Below are 25614 nucleotides of genomic sequence, written 5' to 3'. Positions count from 1 at the left end.
AAACAGATTACAGGGCAAGCTAAATAAAACCGTTTAAAAATGGTGTCATATAAAGAATTGTTTCATGTTAAGAGAGCAAAACAAGCGTATAAGCTTCACATGAACCACACATGGAAACTAAGATTATAACGGGTGTTAAATAAAAAATGAGAATTTTTTCAATCACATATAAAAAATGTTTGAGAATGTTTGAGTAAGGGCCGTGGTCTGCTGTTCGACGCAACTTTGTCGCGATGCTCTCATAAGAACGTTGTACGGCACTTACGTCCATTTTCCGGATACAATTCCGGATTCTTGTAGTCAGTTGCTTCGTGTCCTTGGCCCTCCAATTGTTTTTATACGCTAGGGCACTGAGTGAGCCAAAGAAATCCTCTATTGGGCGGCACTGGGGCAAGTTTGTTGGGTTACGATCTTTCGGCACGAACGGTATCTTTTTCTCCTCAAGATACGCCAGCGTCTTCTTGGCGTAATGGGAAGACGTCTTGTCCGGCCAGAAGACGTACTTCCCATCCGCGTGATGCTCGTTCAGGAACGGCAGCAGAATTTTATCGGGGCACTCTTCTCGATAGATTTGTTGGTTGATTGTCAGACCGCTCGGGTTAATCCAAGGCTTTGAAATGCCCCGGTCGGAAATGTCGATGTACAACATAACCTTTTTTCAAACTTTCAGGTGGTGTGGACGACTTGTCGCTGGAGTAGTAATTATAATTTCCTGGAATATGCGTTTTGGACAGCGGAAAATAGCTTTCGTCGTCCAGAACGAAAGACATCCCGCGGTATTTTTTGGTCATCCAGCGACACTGTGATTTAACCGTCTCAATCTGCTACTCCGTGTACTCCGGCGTCCTCGTCTTCTTCCTGCAGACGATTCCTTCCATCTTGAGGGTCCGATGGATCAATACGTGGGAGCAGCCATATTTCCGACCGGCGTCACGCAGGCTGGTTGTGTCCTTGTTGTCAAACAGATTTTTTAACGATGTATTCCTCTGCTTCGTCATTATTGTCACCGGACGACCACTTCCGACCTTCCGCTCTACGTTCAGGGAACCCAGGATACGATATACCGTACTGACAGGTACATTTTCTTCCTTAAAATGTGCCACCGTGAACTTTTTTCCTTGCTGGAAATGCGTTTCGTAGAACCGTACAATGCGTTCGCGGAGCACGTGCTGTTTCGACGCCATCTTTGCTTTGACTAAATTCAAACTAGCAAAACCAAACACGCCTACTGTATCTAAGGAGCCCAAAGAGCAATTTTCTTGGAGAAAGAAAATTTTACGCTCTTTATTTGAGTTACTGAAAGGTATTGAAAAAATTCTCATTTGTTAACACCCGTTATTATAATTTTTTTTCGATCGAATCATAATGTAATCTTCATTTCAGGATTACAGGAGTCAAAAGAATATTCATATGAGAAATTATAATATAAACATTCATTCGTGCTTTGATATTTTTTCTATACCGCGGCTGTGAATAGTGAGTGAAATAGAAAAATTGGAAATCGATACTAAGCAAACAACCCGTACAATCGATACAAAAGTCGGTGTATTGAAAGTCGTGATTTAAGGAAATCAACAGCACAGTGTTTTAGATCACACCGTGTCGAGACCCCTCTACCGGCGAGGGCAGTTCTGATGAACCTCCCGGAAGAAGTTTTCCTGAACTCTACAACCATCAAAATGAGTTTGGAGCATTAATAAATATACTTATGACAGGCAAAAAACAAGCTCCACTTTCAAAGAAACCTCTCTTGCTTGAAATCAGATCGCGAAGCTGCTCAACCTCACTCACTTGTCATATGGGACAGAGATCGAAATTAAGCTGCACCCTACGCTTAACTCATGCCGCTGTGTTATCGCGTCTCGGGCCTACGATGGCCGACGATGAACTATTGAGCGACAATCAGTGTCAGAAACGGTGTGGCTTAACCTGATCAAACAAATTTATCTGTCTACTACCAGAATGTCAGAGGTCTACGCATTAAAACGACACACCTGAAACTGAAACTATCGGGCTGTGACTACGATATAATCGTCTTCACTGAAACGTGGCTCAGGTCCGATATCTGTAACACAGAGCTTACATCGGACTACACAGTATTCCGGTGTGATCGCAATGAGACTACTAGCAACCTTCCGAGGGGTGGGGTGGCGTCCTTGTAGCTGTGAAATCTAAGCTTCAATGCACGACAGTTTCCTTAGTTGATTGTAGTCAGCTGGAACAGGTTGTTGTAAAACTAACACTTCCTCATCGTTCGCTGTTCATCTCTGCTATCTACCTTCCTCCGGGCTCCGATGTCGGGCTATATTCGACTCACGCTGTGGCTGCTCACAACATATTGGATCGTTCATCACTCAACGACGTTATTCTGCTCATTGGGGATTATAATCTTCCTCATCTGCAATGGTGTTTCGAGGAGGACATCAACGGATATTTACCCTCTAATGCATCCAGAAAGCAAGAGACAAATCTAGTTGATTCAATCTCGTCGTGTGGTTTGGTTCAGGTGAACTCGTATGTCAACTCTAACAACAGACTTCTGGATTTAGCCTTCACGAGTTCTCCTGATATAACTGAGGTATTTGAACCACCACATCACCCTCCGTTCATTCTGTTGGTGGACATACAGAGTTTGGTCACATACCACCAACTTCACTCTGCTACGGATGAATTCGACTTGAACTACAGACGTAGCAATTTCGACTCGCTGAATGCCGCGTTTTCGTCCATCGACTGGCAACATTTTCTGAATAGACAGTCTGTTGACGAAAACGTCCTCATATTCTACGACAAACTGATCGAAATAATCCGCTCAAATGTTCCGCGCCGTCGTCGTAATTCAAGCAACGTTAGTGAAGAACCTTGGTGGACAACTGAGCTTCGCAACTTGTGTAACCGATTGAGGAAAGCACGCAAACGATTTCTTGCTCTCAGATCAGATCTGAATAGAGAGTGGTTACGTGGTATCGAGTCATCGTACAATGAATTACACACCTCCACCTACCAACAGTACTTATCTAGAGTGGAATCAAACTTGAAACAAAACCCATCGATGTTCTGGAGGAACGTTAAAAGACAAAAAGCTAGCAACCGCGTGCCAACCAATGTCACATATAATGACTACACAGCCAGCACAGCTGACGGAGCTGCCAATCTTTTTTCTAACTTTTTCCGAAGTGTGTACTGTTCAACTTCACCTGTACCTCGCCCAGGATGTTTCAACAACGTGCCAACCCATAATATTCACCTTCCGATTTTCGGCTTTTCTAACGATGAAGTACTTGGTGCATTGGCCAGATTGGATGCTTCTAAAGGAGCCGGAGTGGATAATCTGCCACCGTTGTTAGTGAAAACTGCGCTGTATCTTTGGTCGTTCCTTTGACGATGATAGTTCAATAGAACAGAGACGCTTTCCAAGTTTATGGAAAACAGCTTCAATGATTCCTGTCCACAAATCTGGCAGTTTGTACAATGTAGTCAATTATAGGGGAATTTCGATTCTCAGCTGTTTGGGAATAGTTTTGGAATCTATAATGCGCAACGTCATGCTTAATGCAGCAAAGTCGAATATCAGCACGGATTCATACCACATCTTTCAACGGTGACCAACCTAATGTGCTACTCCAACATACTATTCCGTGAAATCGAACGGCGTAATCAAGTTGATTCCGTTTCTATCGACTTCTCGAAAGCCTTCGACACTTTGCCGCACGCCTATGCAGTTGAAAAATTACAACACTAAGGCCTACCGACGTGGATTACGGAATGGCTAACGTCATATTTAACAGATCGGAAGGCATTCGTACAGCTGAATTCGTCGCGATCCAGCACATTCAACATGGTGTACCGCAGGGAAGTGTGCTGGGTCCATTGATATTTGTCATGTTCATCAACGATTTATGCTTTCGTATATCCTCCGGTAAGCTACTTTTTTATGACGACCTTAAAATCTTTCGAGTCATCGCATCTCCATTAGACTGCATATTACTGCAAACCGACATTGACATTGTTCTGAGCTGGTGCAGAGAGAATGGTATGAGTGTGAACATAAATAAGTGCAAAACGATCACCTTTAGCCGCAGTCGATTCTCAGGGTCACACCAATATCTGATCGTCAATACTCCATTGGAACGCGTACAGTCTATTCGCGACTTGGGAGTTATAATGGACTCTAACTAGAGATATGCCATCCGCTCATGCGCTGTTCATTCGAATCGCTTCGTCATAGTGAGCGGATTCCGATCGGCTCGCAATCGAAACAACGCAGCTCATCAGCTCATTACCGAGCTGGAGAGCTGATGAGCTGATGAGTAGCTGAGCTGTTGAGCTGATGAGCAGCTGGGCTGTTGAGCTGATGAGCAGCAGGGCTGATGAGCTGTTGAGCTGCTAAGCTGTTGAGTTGAAGAGCTGCATAGCTGTGGATCGCAAAAGCTGCAGAGAGTGTGAATTGAGAAGCGCGAAAGAATTTTTCGTCTCCCGCGCTTTATGATATGACGTCAGTTTGTTTTCGTGTGTCCCTTTTCGTTCTTTAGCTTTAGCAGCGATGCCAGATAGGAAAAAGGTTTTTGTTTTGAAGATATTCAATCGTTCGTTACTTCATTAATTTTTCTTACATTGCCAAACAAAATAATACTCATTATTATATGCTTGTAAATAAAATTACTATATTATATCGTTATTTATGGTGAATCAAAACAATTCAGAAAACCACCCGGCATTAATGCTGATGATTGATAAAGGTCCTTTTGTTACCTTTTTCATCGCGAATAATTATTTCTCGTTGCGGCTATTATTGAATTTATTTTTATATCCTTGGATGCAAAAAAAATATATCGGTAGTATTATCAAAAAACTTTGTCTCGGCCAATATTTCTGAAGGCATTTTATTTGGCTATTACTGGTTCTAAGCATCTTCTATGTTGGATTTCGGCATTTAATATTTGTTGTATGTTATATTTTTAGAATTCATATTAGTTTTAGTTTGTGTACAATTACAAATTAAATTCGTTTATTTTTTTGCTTTCCGTCTATTAAGAAAATGCACACTAAAAAATGTCTCATGGTAGTTACGTTTCATATGCAATTGTGTGGACAAAATTCAACTGAGCTGAAGAGCTGTTCCAAATGAGCAGCTCACTTGTATGAGCTGAACAGCTCTGAGCCGCTCACCATGATGAGCTGATTTGCCCATCTCTAACTCTAAACTTCGTTCTCATGAGCACGTTTCCATTAGTATTGCCAAAGCTTTTTCAGCACTTGGATTTATTCGCCGTACTGGTGCTCAGCTAACCGATGTATATGCACTGAAATCGCTTTTTTGCGCATTAGTGCGTAGTATTATAGAATACGCTGTTCCGGTCTGGGCACCTTACCACACGTACCAGATAATCCGCATCGAACGCATCAAGAAGGTGTTTATACGTTTCGCACTTCGAAACCTGCCTTGGAATGATACCCTAAATCTCCCTGACTACCAGGATCGTTGCCGCTTGATCAATCTCGAGCTCCTGTCGGTACGACAACCAAGACTGCAACAGCTGTTCATACTCGACGTCCTGACGAACAACATTGACTGTCCCGATATCCTACGTGAAATCCCACTTATTCTACCCCCTCGCCAGCTGCGACACTCCGCTCTAATCGCCATTCCTAGGCACAGGACTAATTATGGATACAACAGTTCTCTATGCTCCTGTCTCAAAGCTTTCAGTGTCATCTGTGATAAATTCGATTTCAATATAACCAGACAATGTTTCATCTGTAGACTTATAAATTTAGTATAGGTTAGGATTAGTCTGTACGGTACCACCGAAGACCGAATGCAAATAAATGAATAAATAAAGAGGTATTACCCAGAACCGATGCTCTGTTTCAACTGTTATCAGTATGGTCACACCAAAACTAAATGTCCCGGCCCTGGGAAATATTACGATTGTTCCCAAATATACGAAAATACTAGAGAATCACTAGAGATAACTCTCATTGTCTCCATTGTAACGAAAATCATAGACCGTCCAGTCGTAAATGTATAAAGTACAAGGAGAAAACCAAACAAAAATCGATCACAACCTTTCGTTCAGTGAAGCTAGAAAATGTGTAGCAACTTGACACACAACCTACTCTAAAGTGGCCGCTCAACCTCCGCCTTGATTAGGCTAGACTGGATGCGCTACAGGAAGTAAATAAGAAAAAAGATGAACTAATTGCACTCCTAACCGAAAAAGCTAACCAAAAAGAAGGAACAATAAATGGATGCAATCCACAAATTCCAAGCAGAAAAGAACTACGAATTTGATAATCTGCTTAAAACTGTCCAGGAGCATGAACAGGAAATTTCTCCCGAAAGCAGTCAATCTCCCTGCAAAAAGTCACAGTTACCAGCAACTTATCAATCTCCTGTATTAAACGCAGAAGAAGTGGTGAATATTTCCGATTATGTATTAGACTTCAATGAAGATTCTTCACCTCGCTATGTTCGGAAAACCCTGTAACCACCACAGCAATAAACCCACCGGATTCTACAACAACAACAACAGCAATAACAACAAACACGCATCTAACTGGTTTGAGGCGAGCGAAAGTGTAGAAACAACCTTACTTCCCCGCCGAGAAGCTTTGCAGGATGACATACTTGTCCAGAACGTTACAACCAGAATTGTTAATAAGGAAACCCTCTCTGCGACCAGTAAAAGTAGCAGCAGCAGCCAACTATCACCGTCAGTCCTACTTCCAATATTGAACATCATTCCAAAACTCTAGAATTTTCTTCGAACGATACCTATCAAAAGTCCAGTCATTTCCACACAAGGTTTCTGGCAGTAGACGTTACCGAATCTCGGAGTAACCCTTCAAAGGATACCTTTTCTCACAATCAACTTTACATGGCTTTTACCAACTGTTACCAACCGAATATCAGTCCCATTGATTCAACATCATTCGCCTCCAACGTCTTTCCATCTTTCACAAGCTGCAACTACTACCGGCAAGGGGCTCGTCAACCCCGGGCATTTCCTAACACCGGTCCTGACTGTGGATGTTCTCGAACCTCGGACTGACTCTACAGCAGCTACCGGTGAAAGCGTATTAACAACAGACATTTTCTCCCCAGCTACCTTCTCATCGTCAGATACTGAATTCAGACGAGTACGAGTCAACGCGAACGAAAGTCAGTTCAGCGACATCTCAGCGAAACTTTCCTTTGTAATGTAATGTGCGAAGTATGTGGTGAAACCATTCCGAATAAAAAAAAAAAACTCGCTGATGATGAACGTTTACAACTGGATGACGCACAATCGTCCAGCGATCCTAGGGAAGGAAATCACTTGTTTGGACATTCGGACCCACTTCTGCTACCAATTCATAAACAATACCACAGAAATGTACGCTTGTATTGCCAGATTTGGCGATCCATGGAACATAATAGTCATTTTACTATACATTTGAAATAACGCGAACAATGATAACCTGGTCAACGAGCTCATCGAACTCCTAAGGACAAGTGAACCTCCTTACATAATCTGTGGAGATTTCAACGCGAAACATGAAGCTTGGGGTTCATGAACTTCTACTGCTCGAGGTCGCAGGATTTTTGAATGAGCTGTTGATAATAATCTTGTGTCGCTCAACAATGGATCATCTACTCATATACACTGCACGTCAGGATCATTTTCATCGATCGATATTTATTTTTGCTTCTGCTAGTCTTGTGTCAAACTTTACATGGTCAGTTGAGCAAGACAGGTATGGAAGCGACCACTTTCCTATTCTCACCCGGTCCCACAGTCACTGCGACCGTTTCGCTCGACAACATTACTGCTAACATTATCCACGCCGCATCAGTTTCAATTCCAAAACCAAGTGGGCAATTTGAGACCAGGAGCCAGTTTTGGTGGAACCAGCAAATGTGCGATGGCGGTAAAAAAAACAAAGGAAAACTTTGACGAAACTTCGCAAAATAAGCATGGAGGACCCGAGCAAAGAAGCTGCGCTTTTGGAATATGTAGAAGCGAAAAAGTAAGCCAGAAAAAAAAAATCACTGAAGCCAAACAATCATGTTGGAACAATTCGCTGAAATCATCAACTCGAATGCTAACTCGTCGGAATGGTGGCAAAGCTACAAGAAACTAGCGAGGAAAAAACATACTGGAGCCCGTAGTATTTCCATCGACGGGAAACAGATGACCGTCAGGAAATCGCCGAGTTCTTTGCGTCAACCTCATCTACAGCCAACTATTCAGAAGAATTTTAACAACTGAAACGAAATCGTGAAAAGCATAACTTAGACTACAGCTTCGAAGTATCCTCACCCCTAGAAAAGGATTTCTCTATTGACGAACTACTGCTAGCCCTAGATAACACAAAAGGATCATCAACGGGTCCTGATAACATCGGCTGCCCGATGCTCAAACGGCCTCCAATCCATTGTAAATACGTCCGTCCAAAGGCCTTCAACCATACATGATCTCATGGTGTAATTTCGAAATCATGGAAACAAAGCATCGTGATTCCGATACAAAAATTGGAAAAAAACGGCAAGGGTTATAAACATAAACAAAATGGTCAATCATAGGCTGACTACCCACCTAGTAACACGGAGTTTTCCACCCACAACCATTTGCATTTCTTAAAGGTATGAGCACAAACAGTTATCTTTCGGAATTAGACCATGTGATAACGGAAGCAGCAAAAAAGAGAGAGAGCATTGTGAAATCGTCGTCAGTCTTCAGAATGCAACGCGGTGCTGATGTGTAACAAGTTTTTTGTACTCAGTTGAGTTCTCACTCCTTGTATACACATGCGCTCTCAAATGTTTTACTGTCAGCACCGTTTTTGTACCGATTTTTTTTACACGAGCGTATACGGTTCGTATGGAGGCGCGCTGTTGTTTTTCTGCTTTACTTAGTACGAGCGAAGACAAAACGGGCGCTAGAATTTTATATATATGTGTGTGTGTATAAACTGAGGTACGCATCACACAAGTGAGAAGCGATGTTAAATATCTGAAAACTGTGCTGTGTTCATTCGAAGCTCTCGTGTTCAAGAATTTTGCACACCAAGAAAGAATATGTATTTGTTATGAACTCGCGCTAATGAAAATTAAACTCGAATGCAGCGCAGCGTATGTTTTCTGGAGACTGATCGTCGTTCTCGACATAAAAAAGCTTTCAATCGTGTGGCACCGTCACGTGATGGAAAGAATTATCCGCAATCACCATGACACAATTCATTAGAAATTTCCTCACGGGAAGAACATTTCAAGTATGCTTTGGAGAATCGTTATCGCGAGCAAAAATCCAAGAAAAAGGTGTGCCCCAAGGGTCAGTGCTTTTAGTGACACTATTCTTGCTGGTAATTTAGTGCTGCTCCTAATAACGTCTGTATGTTCGTTTATACTGACGATATTGTGGTCGTTGCTACAGGCAAAATGGTCAGTATAGAGCGGTTGAATAATTTTGATAACAGTGAAGACAAACTGCCAGCGCCGCGTCTTGAAACAATGGATGGAATTCCATCAGAACCAGGACAAGATGATGCTTTGAGTTAATCTCTATATATATATAAATCTCGTGTCACGATGTTCGTGGCCGAACTCCTCCGAAACGGCTCGACCGACTTCCATGAAATTATGCAACGTTTGTTAGGCATGAGAGTAGGTCTCGAACTATATGACATACCGCTAGGATACAGATTACCGTATGTTTAATACCGATTAGGGTGGCACTATGCACACTATTTTTCTAAATAAACTGAATAAATGTTTTTTGTGTTTTTTTTTTAATTTGGTTCAGAAAAAAACATAAGTACCCAAATTTTCATCCTTTTGACCCCGTCCCATTGTTTTATTCTTTTTTCCTGATTTTTGTATTTTTGTAAACACAATATCCAAATAAAAAATAACCGTCGCTCAATTTACCCACGAATTTTTTTACGTTTTTGTATAACAAATGGCGCTACGTACGCTTCATCGAATACCTACGGAAGTAACCTCAATTCGTCTAAAGCTAGGGGCATCGACGAGGTACTGGAAACCTTATCGGATAAGCACAATGCATTATTGAAATCCTTCAGATCACACATGCTCATGTTAATCACGCCATTTTCATCAATCCAGATAAATTATCAGCTGGAGAACACGTGTATTAATTCAATGATTCTAATTGATATTTATGACTATGTAGTTATAAGAGACGAAAGAAACAAGAGAGTTCGATGGATTTTTATTATCGAACGATGATTCAACGCAGCTAGGAAAACGTCATTCTATGATGTCATGAGCTGTGCCAACAATTCATGGTTGGCATGTACGCGAAGGTAGGGGACGAACGACTGTGATTCCTACGACACAATCGACAGAAGCAGCACGAGGACGAAGAAATTTACCTGCGAGACGCTACCAAAAGTAACGCCGACGCAGCCTTTGCTGTTGTCAGGCTAAAACGCAATGCATCGTTAAGGAAATCGATAGTGTAATTGACTCCGAAATTCCAAATTGGTTTACTGACCGTCTATTACTCACCCGTATACTGAAATACGATCGAGTCAGAAAAACTCGAACGGATCGCATTTTTCATTCTGTAATCCGTTCGACCCAAGTCCAATCAAGTTGTGATAATGTGATAACGTATGGTAATTTTACATAAACGACATTGACCTTCGTGTTCTATTCCTGTAAAAATAAACACGGATTTTCGGGTGGAATAAACACGCTTTTAAAACGAAAAATATGGATATACTATACCCTTTCAAATATGTTTTGCATGAAACACAGTAACACATTTTCTGCAAGCGGGTGAAAATCGTGTACGAAAATTGTGTCTGATAGTGTTTTTATGTTATGGATAAAATTTTAACGGAAATGTAGTTAAAATAAATATAGGAAAACAAGTTGAGTCAGGGTTAGGAGCGGCTTGCACTCACGATAAAACTTGAGTAGTAGAAGTAATGCTTCGAGAGTGCAAGCAGTGGGGATTCCGCTCTCATATTACTTTTTTGAGATCTTGGTAGCTCACCGTTCCAAGTATTCTCTCTGTGTACATATGAAGAATAAAAGAGCCTCGCCTGCTGGGGGTGATTTAAAAACATCCGACTAGAGGGATATACTTATTCATTGATCGTTGAATGTGATTTTTTACCATCCCTGGTTAGGACTATGTCATCTAAGTATTCTAATAACATGAAGTATTAATCTTCATTCGAATGTTAACAATGTAAAATTGCTCTCGGTCTACTAATCTGATAGAGAGAAAGTAGCTCAACAACTTCTATTTTTCATCAAGGCATCGATTTCGTTCGAATCGTGCATAATCGTGCGGAATATGGGTTAGTGTTTGATAGTGTTCCAACAAACATGGTTCATAGCTCATGCGATGATCTGAGGCTTTTACCGCCTTGCGTTGAAGATGGAAAACACGATCACAAGGGTAGACGGATCTTCTTCTTCTTCAATGGCACTAACGTTCCTAGAGGAACTTCACCGTCTCAACGTAGTATTACTTGCGTCATTTTTATTAGTACTTAGTTGAGATTTCTATGCCAAATAACACGCCTTGAATGCATTCTGAGTGGCAAGCTCTAGAATACGCGTGATCACAGTGCAAGTCGGAGGAAATTTCTTTGACGAAAAATTCCCCCGACCAGAACGGGAATCGAATCCGAACACCCGGCATGTTAGTTATGACGCTAACCACTCGGCCACGGGAGCACAGGGTAGACGGATATCTAGTATAAAAACGAAGAAACGGACAACCATTGACAAATATCAGTAACGCAGATGTTGACGGACTGGAAATCGTTGGGTAGTTCCATATTCGCCTCAGCTGAGCAAAACATTCAATGTTCATGTTAATGTTGAGTTCCGCTGTTCGGAGAAAACAGTAAATACAAACAAAAGTCCGTGAATAAGGTAAGCAATATAGCTGTGTTTCAAATTCAGAATATCGATGTGACTACTTCTGGATTGAATGACAATGACGAAAAAATGCGCCAACAAATTGGCCGGTATATCAGCGCCAATAAAGTATGACTTCGGTTTCGCAATTCATAACGAGACACAACAGTCATGAATTTGTCATGAAGTCTTTGAATCATATTTCGGACACTCTTTAAAAATAACTTGAAATGCGTAATTCCCTGATGATATAACTATAAAATTAATATCACGATTGATTCTTTAGAGTAACCCTTTAGTTATATCATCAGGGCATTAAGCATTTCAAGTTATTTTTAAAGAGTGACCGAAATATGAAACTGTCCGAAATATGATTCAGAACGGTACCTCTCGATTGCTGTAAATACGCTATTGAAAGGAGAAGAAACGGATTACCTAACACTATTAGAGCAACAACAACAAAATGGAAGAAAAAAGAACTGAAATTTTTAAAAGACATCACACTGTACAATCACATATGAATTATAGTAAACTCATAAAATTAAATCAATATACAGAGACGAATACCAAATTAGGCAAAGTCTGTATAAAAATAAAAGAAAAAAATATTAACATATGAAATCGGAAAAATCGACACGTCCTGTTGGAACCTCGCTAGAGTAACTACATTGTCCCACTTTAGTGACCCTGGAGGTCGTACATCGCGCTTGGCAAAGCATGAAACATAAAAAAAAACAAACAGTCGAGCCATATATTAAATGGCTCAGGTTCGCGAAATCAATGTTTACATGTGTAGAAACATCGCTCGACGCTACCGAGAACATGGCATTCATTATTATTCCGCGCATTTTACCGATTGCACATTTTGTCGGAACAGACAGAAAAATGCGTCCGCCCACTAAAACCAAAACAAAGGCAAAACAAAAAAAAAGAGGCAAACTTTGAGCGAGCGGAACTGTATGCACTGGGGGATGTTATTTCCACTTCCGTGCAGTCAGTTAGTTCCCTCCCCCGTTCAAATCGATGAATAATAGTAGTTCGCTCGAGGGATGCATCGTTGGAGCGGGGCAAACACACCTTTCAGCGGCCAAACAGCCCAAAACACACAATTACCGAATTGCGTTCTATTAATTTTTGCAATTAAAATGTCACGAGTTATCGTATGTTTGTTCCACCGTTTTGTGTAATTAATGAGAGACCGTCGGGTTGATGTTGCTGTCCGAGATGATGATGGACAGGAAGGAAGAGGGATGTGGCTTGAATGGAGGATGGGGGAGGATGGATTACATCTGGGACATTGTTCGCGGTGCTGATTGCAATTAATCAATGGCGGGGTGGGCGGTCTGCTGCAGATGCAGCTGCCACTGCTGCAATTGGAGCAAATTGGATAACTGATGAGCTTTGATTGCATGATCACGTTACTTTTCTTGTTCGCAATAATGGGAACAATAAAAGATAGCGTGGGGATAATTGATGGTAGCGACCAATTCGGTTCGATGTGAGTGAGGAAGTAGCCCTAGCGTGTTGTTACGACCGATGACTTTCTAGTGCATCCTCGTAAGGTGTTTTATGGCACTCGATTGAGTGATTAGTGCATCTTACAGAGCTTTTTAATGGATGCTTGTTATTGATGATACACTGCTGCTTCGTGAAACAATTCTAATTCATCATTGTTAGATTATACACAAATTCTGACTAACTTAATAATTTCCTTGGCGAGACGATGTAAACTAGATAAAACTTTTAATGATTTAACATTTGAGTATTCGAACAATTCACTATAACATGAGTGGAAGAGAAAAAAGCATTAATAATGTCGGGATTTGCACATAATAATATTTAAATTACTCTCATCTCCTCAAATAGTCCATGTGATTAAGACGTATCGTACCGTACTTTGGAAAACCTGAATGTACAGGAACAACAATTAGTAATTATATTACCTATGAAAAGTAGGGGTAGAACCGTGCTTTAATACTATTTCAATAGTCTTCGTCAGAAAAAACAAATATACTGCAAATATTTCAGTCAGTTCCAGAAGTCAGTCAAAGTCAGGTTTTTTTCAAAATGGTTTCAGGCATCCTTTTTTTAACAGTTGAAATATATACTGAAATATATATATACATATATATAAATACATTAAAAGTTGAAATATATATAAATATATACTGTTTTTGTGCGGGAGATGTGGACCTTCATAAAATATCTTTGAAAAAAGTTTCCGCTACTAAATTTAAAAAAAAAAGTGGGGGATAGAGAACATATAAAAAAAAATCCACGGAGAAAATAACTCAAATCCTGATGATCCCGATTTGGATCACCGTGTGATTTTCTTCTGTTTTCATGCTGTAAGTTGTTGTCTTTTCGGTTGAGTGTCGAATCCGCTATCTAAAATTATATCATGAACATATTGCGTTCGATGGAAGGATGGAAATGATTTAAAGGGCGGAAAAAATTTGAACGCAAACTTGCTGTTTTCGCAAAACAAACTGCAAACTGCTTAGAAATAAATCATATAATGATTTGGTTCAGAAACGTGAACGCGTGGATCGTTACAAGCTGGTTGTGGTATCGTGCGATGGGCCCACTGTACTATGATTATATACTATTTACATTGGACCGTGCTAGAAGAATGAGCCATGGTTTTGACAGTGGGTTATATAATGTCAATGTATAGAACTAACGAGGCAGAATAAAGAATGGCGTATGAGTGACTAGTTCAATCTCAGATTTGTGCGCGTTATTAAGAAGAGTTACAATCTGAAAACCATCGACATCACACTGGTGAAGTGAAGAGGTTCAAAAAAATTGTAAGGGGTTGTATCTAGGACACGACCGCATATTTTCGACGTAGAACGACGCAATTATATTATGCAATCCACCTGTTTATCACTTCGAATATTATTTTAGGATGCATCGAAATTTTTGTAATATTACTCAACACCAAAAATACCCCCGACTTGCATGTATTGACAAAGCGGAATCCCCCAGGTACATTAATTTTGAAGTCCGTGTTAGGGAAACACAGCTCGGTGGGAACAAAAATACCCCCGACTTGCATATATATATTTGCAAAGCGGTTTTCCACAGGTATATCAATTTTGAAGTCTGTGTTGGGGAAACCGTAAATCGGGTCAATCAAAACTTGGTAGTTAAGGCGTTTAGATAACGCTTGACATTTTACAGTTATTCAATTGTTCATCTCATGAAAAATAACATTTAATCAATTGTGATAGACGCGTAGAAATATTTCCTATCAATTGATGCAAACATCTTTCCGATCTGTTAAGAAATATTCGAGTTATAAGCATTCGAAATATGGGTAGGGTTAGAACACAAATCGGCAGAATAAATATATGGAAAAGTTCTTCCAGTTTTCATGAATTTAAACCGTTTAGAGATTAGCGAATTGTAATGTATAGCATATCAAACAAATCTTAGAGAATTTCCAATTCGATTGTTATGCAAATCATGAGAATTCGTTCACAGTAAAAATAGTTTTTTTTTCCAAAATATATATTTTTATAAAGGCTCATATGGCGTTAGGTTAGTATTACAAGTGTTTTCGTAATTGGGATGTTGCTGTCTCCAATGCTCTGTACGTGTGCCCGACACGGGATACTTCCTATTGGGATGCAGCTGACCATTAATCAGCAACGCCCCCCTAGTCTGTACCTCATATCTAGCGTGGTGCGTCTTTCTCGACTCGAGGAATCCAGGATAGAATGGTCACTAGCCGGCGCAATCATCAGTTCGTGTAGAGTTGTCATGAGCGGTACAACCTTTAGCTCTTGTTGAATGATCAGTGGACTGCACAACCTTTGGCCCGTGCATCTGTAAAGAGTGTGTGTATGTATTGCCGCGACTAAGTAAAAGTTTATCGATCGGATAGGAGGGATATGAAACGGGGACACAACGAAGGAAACATCATTAAACGTTGACATCGGCGTTTCTGAGGAACAGGTATAGATGAAGCAGAAGATCAGGATCACGGCTACCTAAGATATCCCGGACGGGGATATCCGATTGTCTGCCTTGTGCTCTTAGTGCTCTAGAGAGCTGAGAGCGAGCAGCATGGAACCGGATACACGACCAGACAACATGCTCGATGTCGTGGTAGCCATCGCCACAATCACAAAGATTGTTTGCTGCGAGTCCAATGCGATAGAGATGCGCGTTTAGGTTGTAGTGATTGGACATAAGCCGAGATATCACGCGAATGAAATCACGACCTACATTCAATCCCTTGAACTATGCCCTCGTCGAGACCTTAGGGATAATCGTGTGTAACCAACGACCGAACTCATCTCCACTCCACATGCGCTGCCAACTTACGAGCGTATACTGACGAGGAATGTGGAAAAATTCATTATAAGCAATTTGCCTTTCAAAAAGTGTGCCTTCTAAAGCGCACACCTTAGCTAGCGAGTCCGCTTTCTCATTCCCCGGAATCGAGCAATGAGTGGGAACCCATGCTAAGGTAATCTTGAATAATTTTTCGACCAAAACACTCAATAGTTGTCTTATTCTTGTTAGTAAATAAGATGAGCGTTTATCAACCTTCATTGAGCGGATTGCCTCTAATGAGCTGAGACTGACTGAAAAAATAAAATAGTGGTCGATGGGCAATGTTTCAATGATCCCCAGTGCGTAGTATATCGCACCCATACACGGAACAAGGATCTTTGAGTTTGAAAGAGGCACTGGAATTTTCATTGAAGATGCCAAAGCCAGTGGACCCGTTTATAAATTTAGTTAATAACGTTTAGTTTAAAATTTAGTTTAAAAATAGTTAATAACGTTAATTTTATTTCATAAAAACGTGACCTGTTTTCTGATTTGGCACCCTTCCTGAAAGACGTAGTTCTACGTCAAAAATTGTGCCATGGCGTACACGATCCCAGCCCTTATGGTTAACTGAAACAAAAAAAAATGAACTGGTTCTGAATCAGTAAAGATGCCACTATCGTATGAACCTCGGATAAGTCAAATTTTTTTACGAATTGGTGGCCGTTTGAAAGAAGAAATTGCTTTTCTGCACGTTTTTTATGACAAATATATTTTTCGTAAATAGTAACATTAAAAAATATATATTCACATCGAATTTAGAATAAATCGGTTCAGTAGATCTTGAGATATCTACTCGTAGATTGGCGAGGTTCATAAACTACGTAACGTTAAAAATACGGATTTTGACCCCCTATTCCCCCTCACATTACACACTTCCTATCTTTAATTCGTTATGAGTAACGCAACTCCCTTACTGGCGTTACGTAATTTGTGCGCAACCCCTTTGAGAAAACCGTATTTGAGGTTTTATGTCAAGGCCGTGGTAGATTAGATACCGGATCACTAAAATTACTATAACTCGGTAAATAATGGGATTTTCGAAAAAAACTTCTTTCTAGGGTTTAATCTTGAATGTCTAAACTTCAGAAATATGAAGCAAATAAAAGTTTGCTTTATATCAAATTAGAAAACAGAACATTGAAAAATATCTCAAACATAAAATAAAACTTTTCTGAAATTTTATGCAATAAAACACTGTAAAAAAGTTTTCGGCTGGAAATACACTTTTGATGTATATAAAGTTTATAAAAATATCTTTCATTTGCACTCCAAATATCGCATTTTGGTCAAACGATTTAAATGTTACAAATTTTCAAAAATGATATTGGCGAAAAAGTTTGGGTTTGCAGACAACCCCAGCTCAGAATGATGGACCCTGATGGTGAATTAATGAAAAAGGGTCCAAATTTTTTCGAGAATAAATGATCATAAAAGATTCGACCTAGGATTATTGCCCCCTAAAACTTTAACATGCCAAATTTGGCTCTATTTGATTGATTAGTTTTCCAGTTATGTAGAAATTTGTGTTTCATTTGTATGGCAGCAAGTATTTACAAATATTTAATTATTTATACATTTTTTCAATATTTTTATCTAATTTCATTTTTATTTTATTTTTCTACAGGTAACTTCACTCCACAACTTTCGCAAATGAAGAATTACTGAAAGGTAACCAATTATTTCACATAATCGTAATTTCTGTTAATGGTTTCGACAGTATGTGCTGAAATTTTATCAGCAGATATTATAGTTGAGAGCAAGTCTACATTCGAGATTTTTGACCGATTGTATTAGCCCTCTTAACATTTTGTTATATATGTGTAAGAAAAACAGACACTCCCTTACAATTTCAGTGTGTAAGAGCGTGTAAAAAATCGTATTAGCGTGTAGATCCCTATGGTGAAAGTTTATTTTGTCAACGCTGTTTAATATGTGGGCTATTTGGGTACGGTCATTTGTTTAGGGCTCAGTTTGATTTGCCTTTTCATCATGACAGTGCGTGATTTATGGGTTATGATTGGAACGTTTTCCTAAAAAATGGTGGGATATTACAAATTCAATGAATAATTTCGGTAATAGATCCGTGAATTGGCTTTAAGGTATGTAACAGCGTTTGAATATCCATTGTGGGGCTACGTGACGTCTCTGATTCACGTGGATAAGTCATACACAACTGACGCATTAGTAGAAATCTTTTGCCCCGTTGTCTTTTGCTGCAAAAAGTAATCAAAAATTGGGCTTCATTCGAGCCAGCCGAGATAGCCATATGCTGGAAATCTTATTTAAATAAAATGGAAAACGATTATCCTTCGAGTAATGCCCAATTCAATTAAGCATACCTTTCTTCATACCTTTATCTGTGTTTTGTTTGTATTTAACTTTATATGCCGTTCAAAATAAGCATTTTTCACAGTAGAAGTACAAAATCCAACGAATCTGAGAAAGCTGAAATGGATCACCATTCTGAACTGGATGAAATCGTTCCGAACAGAGCTGCCAACCTTCCTGGTTTTTCAGGATTTTCCAGACTTTTTAGCACGCACCCTGATATACTGACGAACACTTAATTTATCCTGATTTTTCTTAAATGATCCTGATTTTTTCTGATTTTTATACTCCGTACATTATTCGTAATAAATATACTGGTCTCCATACCAAAGTTTTCTGTCATGATAGTTCTCCGGTTCGCACTTGTATATATCAAACATAATTTAAATTCTCTAGACGCAAATCTGTAATTAATTTTTTTTAATCTCAATCCTCAATTGTTTCGTGGTTTTCCAGAATTACTCAAGAGAAAATTTTTTAATCCACTGTCTATATAAAACGATTGTAGATATTAGGCTGTCAAAAAAGTCCTGCGGTATTTTTTTTGAATTTTCATTTGTTCATAAAATTAGTTACAATCATCTGTCTTAAGTCAAATATGCGCCGTTTTGTTCGATGACTTGTTCCCAACGAGATGCCAACTTCATAATACCCCTGTTATAGAAGCTCGCTTCCTTATTGGCAAAAAACTCGGATAGCCAATTTTCACAGGCCTCTTTTGTGGCTAACCTCTGACTACCTAGCTCGTTCGCCATGGACAAAAACAGGTGGTAGTCACTTGGTGCAAGGTCCGGACTATACGGCGGATGCAAAAGAACCTCCCATCCCAGCTCCCGGAGCTTCTGGCGCGTCACCAAATAAGTGTGTGGCCTGGCGTTGTCCTGATGGAAGTCACTGCGGCCTCTGTTTATCAAAGATGGCCTCTTCTTCATGAGTGCTACCTTCAAGCGGTCCAGTTGTTGGCATTACTTCGGGCTTCGACCACGGCTTCGGGCTAGCGGGCTTCGACCACGACCGTTTGCGCTTCACGTTGTCGTAAGTGACCCACTTTTCATCGCCAGTCACCATCCGCTTCAGAAACTGGTCGATTTTGTTGCGATTCAGCAGCGATTCACATGCGTCGATACGGTCACAGATGTTTTTTGCGTCAACGTGTGTGGCACCCATACATCGAGCTTCTTTGTGAATCCAAGCTTCTTCAAATGGTTAATAATGGTTTGATGACTTATCCCCAGCTCTTGGCCGATGCTACGGCTGCTACTATGCCGGTCTTTCTCGGCTAATTCAGCGATTTTGTCGCAATTTTCGACGACAGGCCTTCTGGAGCGTGGCGCATCTTCGACGACCTCTACACCAGAGCGAAAACGTTGAAACCATCGTTGTGCGGTGGAAATGGAAACTGTATCGGGTCCATAAACTGCACAAATTTTATTGGCAGCTTGAGATGCATTTTTGCCTTTGTCATAGTAGTACTGTAAAATATGTCGGATTTTCTCTTTATTTTGCTCCATATTTGCGACACTATAACTCACGAAAGACTTAACCAAACAAAACACTGTCAAGGACTATATTATAGCGCGCAAAAATACCTTTCCAACAAGCTATAGTATGACTCGACACAATGAATACAACTAGAACTACGCGCTTACAACGACACCTCGCGGAAATACCGCAGGACTTTTTTGTCAGCCTAATATAATCTGTTCGTCTGATTCGAAGTAGAATCAACTTTAATGTTGGGACTGTGGTAAATATATCTATAACAGTACTAAATATCATAAAAATTAGGAAAAATTCAACAAGTCTTCCACTGCTGATATGCTTTCCTCATTTGTCGAGTCAAGATTCATTCCAAAGCATGGATGATGAATTCAGTAAAAATTTTAATATTGACTTCTCTGCAATTGACTGTAGTAATGCTGTAGGATTTTCGGAAAAAAATATAAACGATCAAAAAGTCAGGTGCAACACTAGCATTTCCGCTTATGCGAGGATTTATACCATGCTTACTAGTTCTTTTACTCATCCGGTCTTCACCTGAAGGAAGATATACTCTGTTTCTGGTGAGATTTGGAATGCATTCTGTCTTGTGAGCTACTACCAACCAACCTGTTTCTCATATGTATGACTCGCAGCAGTCTTCGACGAGGAAGCAAACATATTCTGGGAGGATAGAATATTCAAGCTGTATGAAAGATAGCGAAGAATGTTAAACAGAGCTATAGATATAAAATTAAATTATAATTCTTTGATCGAAAATGATGTTTTTGTTTTCCCAAAAATCGACATTAACTTTTCGGACAGCCCAATATGAGCTATCCTGATTTTTATTTTCATTTTCTCTGATTTTTCAAAATTATAGTTGGAAACTCTGGTTCCGAAGGTTTATCAAAAGTTTGTAGATCGATAGGTACAGTTTTTCCCGTTATTTTTGGTATGGATTCTGTACGGTACAGGGTACAGATTTTCGTCAAAAAGTTCAGATTGGTACAGATTTTTCCGTGTGTGATTTTTTTTAACATTTGAACAGAGCAACGTTAAGGTACATGACGACTTTTACGCCGCAATAATTGTTCAGTTTCATAAAGACGAATACTCCTCCCTCTTTTCTAAGGGGGTCCTGCCATACAAATGAAACACAAACTTCTGCATAACTCAAGAACTAATCAAACAAATGAAACCAAATTTGGCATGTGGATGTTTTAGGGGGACAATAATTGTTTCTGTGCTGGTTTGACAATCCTTCTTCCTTTCTAAAGGGGAGGGGAGTGAATAACTCGAAAACTAATAAAGCAAATGGAATCAAACTTGGTATATAAGGTTTAAGGGATCGATAAACGGTTGTATGGTGGGTCGATACTCCTCACCTCTTTTTAAAGGGGGTGGGGGGATGCTGCCATACAAATGAAACACAAACTTCTCGAGAATCTCGAGAAGTAATCAAGCAGATGGAGCCAAATTTGGGATGTGATGGTTTTAGGGTACGAGAAATGGTTTCTATGATAGTATGACACCCCTCCCTCTTCTAGAATGGAGAGGGTGTCCCATAAAAATATTACACACTAGCTGCCCCGGCAAACTTCGTCCCGCCCAAAATTTGTTTTTTGTTATCAATACCATCAAACATTCACGTTTTCTTACTAAGTGCAAGTTCATGAGTCCAATCGCAGAACTGTTCATTTATTGATCTTCTAATCGACCCCGTTGAATTTACCTTTTACTAAAAAAATCCTAGTACTTCTACCAAAACTCATCATTATAATATGAGATTTTTTTCTGACACAATTCTCGTTCAAGATTTTTCAACCACTTGCAAATAACGTGTTTCTCCGTCACATGGAATAAATGTTTATACAGAAAATATGATAGAATAAAGACAGACCCTTCCCCTCTTCACTCCTTAGAGAGGAGGGAGGAGGTGTCTATTCACCCTAGAAACGTACATTTGCTTCATTAATTTTCGAGTTATGCTGAAATTTGTGTTTCATTTGTATGGCAGAAATTGTCTGATTCAGGGCTGTCTTTATTTTATCATATTTTCTGTATCAAACATTTATTCCATGCAACGGAGAAAGATGTTATTTGCAAGTGGTTGAAAAATCTTGAACGATTATTCTGTCTGAAAATAATCTGATATTCTAATGACGAGTTTTGGTAGAAGTACTAGAAGTTTTATAGTGAAAGGTAATTTTAAAGGGTCGATTAGAAGATCAATCAACGAACAGTTCTGCGATTGGACCCATGAACGTGCGCTTAGTAAGAAAACCTGAACCTTCAAACGAAGGTATTGATAACATAAAATAAGTTTTGGGCGAGACGAAGTTTGCCGGGTCCGCTAGTTCTAAAATAAAAAAAACGACCTAGAATATCAGTTTGTGGTGAGATAGCTATATTTTTTTGTGAAATTCATGAAAAAAAAATACTTAAGGTGTCCGTCTTTACCACATTTCCATTTTTACATATAGCAAAGATATTGCCTGAAAGTCAAATAATAAACAAATATTTCAAATGTTCCGACAGTGTTCAACGTTTCTAGAGAGATTTTCATTCACATCCAACATATTTTTACATATTTTGATAAGTTTATATGTAATTTGTGTAATTTAAAAAAAATAAATCAAAAAACCGTTCTTGTACATCATCCTTGAATTTTCGATGACGTGGAGTGTGCAAAATAGTCCTGAAAGATTTTGCAAATATTTACAATATACATATTGCACTTCATACTTCCTACAGCAATATTATAAAAAAACAAATACAGTCAATAATTGCGAAAACAAAATCCATTTTTTGAAGTGTAATATTTTTCCAAAGAAGAAAAGCTAATTGGCTTCAATTTAATATGTTACTTACTTACTTATTGATCCGTATCTGCCTGTTGGGTAAAACAAAGGGACGATGTCAGAAGTCTCCACTGTCGACGGTCATCTGCCATGGCTCTCACTTGCCGCCAAGTAAGATTGGCATCAACAGTTTGGATGTCATTGGTAAGTCTACACCGCCACGAGCCTCTGGGTCTGCCTCTTCTGCGCTGTCCTTGTGGATTCCAGTCGAGGGCCTCTCTGCAGAACTCGTTTGCTCCTTTCCTTAAGGTGTGTCCGATCCACTTCCACTTACGTTCGCGAATTTCTGTAGCTATCGGGCGCTGATGACATCGACGATGGAGTTCCACATTGGATATCCAGTTGTGAGGCCACCATGCTCGAATTATATATCACGGGCAACGATTAACTAAAACATGCAGTTTTTGCGTTGTCGCTGCCGAGACGCACCACGTTTCGCAGGCGTACAGCAGTACGGATTAAGCGTTTGAATTAAAGATTCAAGTTTTTGTATGTAGAGTGATCTGGTTTGGGCGCCAGATATTTCGTAGACCTGCAAAAGCAGCCCTGGCCTTTTTGATCCGTGTGGCTATATCGGTCTTGGTACCACCATCCGGCGTTGTTTGGCTCCCAAGATATACGAACGTTTCCACCTGTTCAATTCTTTGTCCCGCTACTGTGAAGCTAGAGGTATTGTCACTGTTCACTACCATGGATTTAGTTTTGGCGACATTTACTGCGAGACCCGCTGCTTGGGAGCTCTCGGAGAGGCCGTCTAGCTTACTCTGCATATCACTTCGACGTTGGAAGAGCAAAACAATGTCGTCGGCTAAATCCAGGTCGTTTATGTGCTCCATTCTTAAAGGATTCCAAGGCAATCCTCTGTTTGGTCTCCTGTCAATAGCTCCAACTAGTAACTCATCCATGACGATAAGAAACAGTAGCGGTGATAACATGCAGCCCTGTCTCACACCGGCAGTAACCCGTATTGGGTCGGACAAGACGCCATTGTGCAATACCTTGCGCGAAAACGCCTCGTATTAGGACTAGCTTCTCTGGGACTCCTCTACGCCTGAGTGCGCCCCAGATGTTTTCGTGGTTGAGTCGGTTGAGACTCGAGAAAGTTGCTCAAAGCGTTCAGTCCATCGTTTAAGCTGGTCTGTACGGTCTGTCAGTAACTGACCAGTTCTGTCTTTTAGTGGCATCTTCGTATTCATCCTAACACCACTAAGGCGGCGAGAAATGTCGTACAACAGGCGGATATCACCATTGGCGGCGGCGGGTTCCCCCTTTTCAGCTAGGGAGTTGGTCCAGGCTCTCTTGTCCCGTCTTCAAGCCCTCTTAACAGCCTTCTCCAGCTCGGTGTATCGTTGACGAGCGTCTGTCTTAGCCGCTCTGGTTCGCGCTTGCTCAATGCCAGCTTTCGCTTCTCTCCGCTCGTCAATCATCCTCCAGATTTCATCTGAAATCCACTCCCTCCGCGTGCTGCGTACTTCGCCGAGGGTTTCTTCACTGGTTGTGATAAAGGCGTTCTTGATGCTACTCCATAGCTCTTCAACAGATCCACAAACTGGCAACTCCGAGGCTCGTGATACAAGTTGTTCAACAAATGCCCTTTTCACATCAGGGTTCTCCAACCGGCAGACGTCGTAACGACATCCAACTTTCTCCTCCCGCCGTTGAACGCGAGTGACGCGCAGGCGTATCTCAGCGATGACAAGGTGATGGTCGGATGCAATATCGGCGCTGCGCTTGTTGCGTACATCAAGAAGACTTCTTCTCCATTTTCGGGGGATGCAGATGTGGTCGATTTGGTTTTCTGTTCGGCCGTCGCGGGAAACCCACGTGACCTTATGTGCTAGTCGGTGGGGGAAAAGCGATCCACCAATCACCATGTTGTTATTACCACAGAATTCTGTAAACAGCTTCCCGGTTTCGCTCATCTCTCTTAAACCATGGCGTCCCATGTCGCGTTCAAGGTCCGTATTGTTTGAGCCAATCTTCGCATTGAAGTCACCTAAGCAGATTTGGATGCCCCCTTCGGGACTTTTTCAACCACACTGTTCAGCTAACTGTAGAAACTATCTTTCTCCTGCAGGTCGGCAGCATCTGTTTGCGCATAGCACTGGATTGCCCGTGTTCTGAATCTGGCAACGATTATTCTTTCGTTAATCGGTTCCCACCTCATCAGGGCCGCATGGGCCCCTGGGCTCAGTAGAAATCCAACTCCTCGTTCCCGGGGAGCATTTTCACCACGTATGCCAGAGTGAAGCGGGACTCGCCCGGATGATATCTTGTGTTCACCAGTGTTTGGCCAGCGGACTTCGCTTAGCCCCAGGATTTCAAGCTTCAAGCGGCTAGCTTCCCTTGCAAGTTGAGCCAGTTTGCCCTGCTTGGCAAGGATCAGTATGTTCCATATTCCGATTCGTGTCCGTGTTTTCATGCTAAAGGTCGTTGCCAATAATCCAGATCGATTTTTTCTTTCGTTTTCTGTAACGGTATAAATTTTCGGGAACAGTAGGTTGTTAGCCTAGGGTCCCTATCTAGCTGATGGGGCTGTCGCCTTAAGTGTAGCGGGCGGGAGCCGCCTTTCATATTCAGCCGCTCGCTTTGAGACAGACGCTGTTTGAGCTGCCCCTAACTTGGGGGCAGACGCTCTAGTAAGCTGCTCCCTCTGAAGAGAGGGGAGCCCTCCCTCTTCCCTGTCAGCATACGACCAAGATCCCA

The 25614-nt window shown here is 40.7% G+C and overlaps 2 protein-coding genes across 5 annotated transcripts in view; one reads left to right on the top strand and one right to left on the bottom strand.

The window, feature by feature from the left end:
- The window catches only part of LOC129771664 (uncharacterized), a 555494-nt gene that overhangs the window by 252786 nt on the left and 277094 nt on the right, over nucleotides 1-25614 (top strand). The gene's annotated exons all lie outside the window — the stretch shown is intronic.
- On the bottom strand, nucleotides 24219-24854 carry LOC129767047 (uncharacterized). The gene has a single exon (XM_055767661.1). It carries the CDS (start codon nucleotides 24852-24854, stop codon nucleotides 24219-24221), a length of 636 nt encoding a protein of 211 aa, XP_055623636.1.

This window comes from Toxorhynchites rutilus, chromosome 2, assembly GCF_029784135.1.
Source record: "Toxorhynchites rutilus septentrionalis strain SRP chromosome 2, ASM2978413v1, whole genome shotgun sequence".
Classification (NCBI taxonomy): domain Eukaryota; kingdom Metazoa; phylum Arthropoda; class Insecta; order Diptera; family Culicidae; genus Toxorhynchites; species Toxorhynchites rutilus.
The sequence above is the reverse complement of the archived record's forward strand: the minus strand, read 5'-3'. Positions and strand labels throughout refer to the sequence as shown.

Bases quoted from the DNA above. Each gene is read 5' to 3' on its own strand.
- LOC129767047 (XM_055767661.1), bottom strand. From the start codon at position 24,854: ATGGGACGCCATGGTTTAAGAGAGATGAGCGAAACCGGGAAGCTGTTT.